Raw genomic sequence first — 5,606 nt, 5'->3', positions numbered from 1 at the left:
AATTCTCTTCTTAATGTTTCAGACGGTGCTTGTTTATCTCGTTGTCCTTGGAGATCAATAAGTAATTAATAACATCAAGCAACAAACATATCTGAGGCTGGGAGAGAGAAAACCCTTCATTCTACGTTCCAAATCACGACAAGCGAGAGACAAGGACAGATGCTGTTAGGTCCAGGATGTGGAATTGTATCGGCGGCAGCCATGTATCTCAGAGCTTTGTTGCATGTTTTTTTTTTCTGTTTTTGTTTTTTTTTGTAAATATGCAAATGTTGTAACTTTAAGTCCTTCTCTCATTCCATCATCCTTTAGCTTTCAGAAAAGACTCTCCTCAAAAATGGCCATCAGCTCACTCTGGAAATTAATGTCAATATTATCCGTCATCTGCAGGAAAACACAAGAACAAAATGTACGGTCATAAAAGGATCATAGATAAGGACAAAACAAAATCTAAAGATCTAAACCACAGCACAGATCTTACCGCCTCTCTCCAGCGCCTGTCCCGCTCGCGAAGGCGCTCCCTGTCCCTCTGCTGGTCCAGAGTGCTGTGTGCAGCCGAGGGGGGCGGAGGCGCGGCCTGTTTGGCAGGGGCAGGAGGAGCTTGAGGGGAGTGACTGGGCGGAGAGGACTGGGCTGGAGGGGTTGGAGCAAGGGGTGACTGTCGCCCTCGACGACCCTGCTCCATTGTGTCATCGTCGTCACGGCTACAACACAGAAAGAGGCAACAACTTTGAGCCACCTCATGCTTTCATATGTTCTAATATTGAGATGTTTGTTGATGAAAACAATGACACTGAAAGGTTAATTAACCAACATGACAATTAAACATTTTTCATCATAAACTTCTCAGCTGTTCAACCGCTTAAAGAACACGAGGATGGCAGGAAACATGGGAAGGATGATTGGAGGACCAAAGGAAGAAAGATAAACAAGACAAGACTATCTGATCTCCTTCCTGTTCTCCTGTTGGATGGACGCTCATCCTGTGGCGATTCTGCTGGAGCTTTTCATCATGTTGGGAAGGAGAAGATCCTTTGCTTTGGGATAAGTCACAGTCTACTTCTCCAGTGATATGTCCCTCTCACTTACCGTAGCATTTCTTGCACTCTCTTTGCCTGCTCCGCCTGCACTTTCAGCTGTCTCTCCCTCTCCTCTTTCTCTATGGCCGCCCGTCTGTACCTTTCGAAACTGTCACTAGATGAGCGCAGTGATGAGGTCGGGGCAGACTGGGACCTCTGAGCCAGGCTGGCCCAGGAACCCATGTTTTTTAATTTCACATCCTAGAAAGAAATAGAAAATTTGTCAGAAAAACAAACAAAAAAAAACAATGGAAGTTAGTTTTTTGTATGTAACTTGTGCAGACCTGAGTTTTCTTGGATGTAATCGGGGTCTTGGGTTCTTGCTTGACTTTAAAGTCCTGCTGGGAGGCAGCCGGTGATGAGGAGTTTTGGAGGCGGGGGACGGGGCGAGAACCATCAAGTGGCTTTATCTCTACACCTAAGGAAGAAATGAAAAAGTTAACCTCAAACCTTAACTAAAACCTGCTTTTAACCATTTCCTTCCTCACTTTGTTTTAATAATAATAATAATAATAATAATAATAATACATTTTATTTGTATTGCACTTTACATTTAAAAAAAAATCTCAAAGTGCTACAAAATTCATAGTTAAAACAAAACCGTACAATAAAAACAGCACACATAGTTAAAATGAGACATTACAATAAAATAACATACGTAGTAAAAAACAAAACAGTAAAATAACCATAAAACCACACAGATAAAATACTAACTAATGTTCAAAGGCCATTTTAAATAAAAATGTCTTGAGGCCTTTCTTGAACGCCTCCACACACTGTGGGACCCTAAGGGACTCTGGGAGGCCATTCCAGAGTTGTGGGGCAACTGCCTGGAAGGCCCTATCTCCCATTGTGCAGAGCTTGACTCTTGGCTGGTGCAGTCGGTGGGTGCAGGTGGTGGACCGGAGGGTTCTGGAGGCGGTGTGAGGTGTGAGGAGTTCCTTGAGGTAAGCAGGGGCAGTTCCATGTATGCACTGGTGAATCAGGAGGCAAAGTTTGTAATGTATTCTGTGTTGGATGGGCAGCCAATGAAGGGACCTGAGGACTGGAGTGATGTGTTCGTGTTGCGCCTCCTCGTCAGGACCCGGGCAGCACAGTTCTGGATGTGCTGCAGCTTTTGTAGACTTTTGCCAGGGACCCCGACGAGGAGGGCATTACAGTAGTCCAATCTGGAGGAGATAAAGGCATGGATTAACTTTTCTGCGTCGGGTTGGGAAAGGGAGGGGCGGAGTTTGGCGATGTTTGAGGTGGAGGAAAGAGACCTTGCAGAGGTGACGTATGTGGGAGTCGAACGTGAGATGTGGATCCAATTTGACACCAAGGTTTGTAACAGATGAGGACAGAGGGATGTTTTGACCGAAGATAGGGATACTGTTTAGGGAGAAGGACTTGGTTTGGTGTGGGGTGCCAATGAGAATGGCTTCTGTTTTGTTGCTGTTGAGCTGTAGAAAGTTTTCAGCCATCCATGTCTTTATCTCCCCCAGGCAGCAGTGAAAAGCAGATGGCAGAACTGTGGGAGAAGTGGAGTCCATTTTTATGTACAACTGGGTGTCATCTGCATAACAATGAAAAGAGACCTTGTGTTTTTTGATTATCTGACCGAGTGGGAGCATGTAGATGGTGAAAAGGCACTCCCTTGAGGCACTCCGCAGGTGACTGTATGGGGTGATGAATTGGACTGTCCTATGGCAACAAATTCGGACCTTCCCGTGATATATGACTGGAACCAGTTGAGTGTGGTTCCAGAGAGTCCAACTGTGGACTGAAGACGATGGAGTAGGATGGTGTGGTCAACGGTATCAAAGGCAGATGATAAGTCCAATAAGAGGAGGAGTGATGGTGAGCCCTGGTCCGCTGTCATGAGTAGGTCATTCATGACGCGGACCAGGGCTGTCTCTGTGCTGTGTGCTGATCGGAAACCGGACTGAAATTTTTCATATAGTTTATGGGTGTGAAGATGACTGTGGAGTTGAGCTGCTACAACTTTTTCCAGAACTTTGGATAGGAATGGCAGGTTTGAAATGGGTCTGTAGTGGGCCAGGATTTCAGGGTCGAGTGAGGGCTTTTTCAGATGGGGGCGAATGACTGCAGTTTTGAGAGCTGGAGGAACCTGACCGGAGTGTAATGACTGGTTAATTATTGCTGTGATTAATGGACTGGTGGCTGTGATGTGATTTTTTAGTAGTGCTGTGGGGAGAGGGTCCAACACGCAGGTGGATGGCCTCATGCTTTTTTTGATCTTCTCCACCTCTGTCTGTGTGACGTCTGAGAAAACTGAGAAAGTATTGTGTTGTGAAAGTCATTTAAAGTTAGATACACAGTTAAGAAAATTTAGAAGCTGTTCATAACATGAAACATCAAACTCAGTTTGTGTATCTAGACAGTATGCCTAGTCAAACAAATTAAAATATTATCAAAGAGAAATAAAATATCTTTGGAAAGGTTCACTGATTTCAGTAAATGCTTAATCAGTTTATCTTGTTTATATACATATATATAGGTTTTTTTTTTTTATTGAATTATTGTGGCCTCTTTAAAAATTTATATGACAAACTTCTAGACTTTTCTGAATTCCTATTTTTGTGCTTTATACTCCTAATGTTTTAGATAACTTTAAACACTTATATGTAAATGCTTATATTCAGAATGAACAGACCAAAAAAGGGTTATCACATCAGATGATCTGACTCAGATCAGCCTAATTTAGGAATCTGTAAAACTTAAACATACCAAATGTTGACTGGATTTGGAAATGTATGCCAGGCCTGTAAGTGGCGCTGTGGTGCCAAAGCAAAAATAGGCGAAAACAGGCAACGAAATGTTGGGCATGCGCAGTAATATTTATACAACAACCAAACCGGAAAATGGCCCTGCGGGTCCATTTTCGTGGTTCAGTCAAATTGAGGTGATGAACTATGTCGTCTATATTAATCTGTTCTTCCTGGAGATATTCCAGAAGAAGAAGATTCTGTTGTAAGCCCGACAGCAGGGTGAGTAGCATGAGCAGCAACCATTCAACACAGTACGGCGCCATTGTTGTTGTAATACTGTGTCGCACATGCGTTTTTAGAGGCGACGCTATGACACATGCGTGTAAGAAAAAAAATGCGGTTAGAGCTTAAAGATGGAAACGCGAAAACGGCGTTTCAAAATCTTCCCACTCTGAAGGCTTAATAAAAAAAAGATCGTTTACAGACCCCCGAAACGCCGGCTTCGTATGGATGAGAGGCTGGTTTGGTGAAAAATTTGTGCGTTTAGGCCAGGGTTTGACTTCGTGTGGCCTAAATCTTTTACTCACTGTGTGTGTTGTCAGGTTTGTTTGCGTCTTGACAAATTGCAGGATTGAAAGGTGAAGAAGGTAGACCAGGAGACTGTGGAAGCTTCTCCTCTTTAACTCCAACCAGGTTGGATCTCTGTTCCTAAAAGATGGCAAATCAGTGGATATATATGATCAAGAAAAACTTTCAAAGACCTTAATGCAGCCTCCTCACATCCATACAGTAATAAAACATTCCTGATGTGCTTACATGTTTTTTGGTCTGTAAAGGTGACTGCTGTCCCATAGGATGAAACTGAGGCATTTGAGGCGAATGCATCATCAGAGGGGAGGGGCTTTCACGCAGGCAGCCTAAACACAGGAAGCATGTTTTCTGTTACTGACCACAGTTGAGTTTAGAGCTGAGCTATGTAGCACCACAGTATGGATAGTAGAAACACCTGCGTATCTTCAGCAACCTGTCATGGGTAAATATTAACAAATAAACAGCAAAATATAAATAATATCTTATTGGTTGCAGGTTTCTGATGTCAGTAATATAGAGCTCTTGGTTGTTGCAGTAAGTTAACGTTTTTCGTTTATCTCAGGATGTTAAATACCAGTTAATAATATAATTAAATTCAGATTATTTATATTGCTCCAATTCACGATACATGTCATCTCAAGGCACTTTACAGAGACAATTTAACCAGATCATACAGTCAAATTGGTTCAAAGTTTTCTATCAAAGGAAACCAGCTGATTGCATCGACTCATTGGCCCTGTTCGGATTCATGGGACGCGTCCGCAGAAGGCCAAATGCGAAGCACGGTTACGTCATAGCACGGCGCCGAGGTCTGTTTGGATTCCAAGACTCCTCGCTATGTGGCCTTAAAATGCGCCCTTCTTTTTGCCCGATTTGAAGGACGATCCGATGTATCCTCGCTCATCCTTGGTTTTCCCAGGATTCATTGCGAGACCAGGCAAGCCGGCTGCTCCGTGATCAAAGGAAAAAGGCACTTGGTGCCAAACAGTGTTGAAAATTATAAGTTCAGTTTAATATAATACAAGTATGTGAATAGTTCCGTCTGAAATGAAAGAAAATAGTCGTTTTAATGGTTATTGAGTCAGATGCATCAGGGGAGCCCAGAGCACCACACTACCACCACCAGGTATGAATGTAGATATGTTCTTTTTTTTGGAAAGCTGAGTTGTTTCACAGCAGATCTAACAAGAAGCACATTCCTCAGAAAAAAATAGCAAAAGCCTTATCA

General features: G+C 43.1%; 1 protein-coding gene across 1 annotated transcript; it reads right to left on the bottom strand.

Annotated features, from left to right (window-relative positions):
* Positions 1-206: 206 nt before the first annotated feature.
* On the bottom strand, positions 207-4,838 carry LOC119790864 (bromodomain-containing protein 4-like). The gene is made up of 6 exons (XM_038296597.1): positions 4,604-4,838; positions 4,375-4,495; positions 1,361-1,494; positions 1,087-1,277; positions 479-701; positions 207-381 (listed from the first exon to the last, which is right to left on the bottom strand). The coding sequence occupies exons 1-6, from the start codon at positions 4,673-4,675 to the stop codon at positions 313-315; spliced, it is 810 nt and encodes a 269-aa protein (XP_038152525.1). The 5' UTR covers positions 4,676-4,838; the 3' UTR covers positions 207-312.
* Positions 4,839-5,606: the final 768 nt, after the last annotated feature.

The sequence above is a fragment of the Cyprinodon tularosa genome, unplaced genomic scaffold (assembly GCF_016077235.1).
Source record: "Cyprinodon tularosa strain WSP-4 unplaced genomic scaffold, ASM1607723v1 ctg372, whole genome shotgun sequence".
NCBI lineage: Eukaryota > Metazoa > Chordata > Actinopteri > Cyprinodontiformes > Cyprinodontidae > Cyprinodon > Cyprinodon tularosa.
The sequence above is the reverse complement of the archived record's forward strand: the minus strand, read 5'-3'. Positions and strand labels throughout refer to the sequence as shown.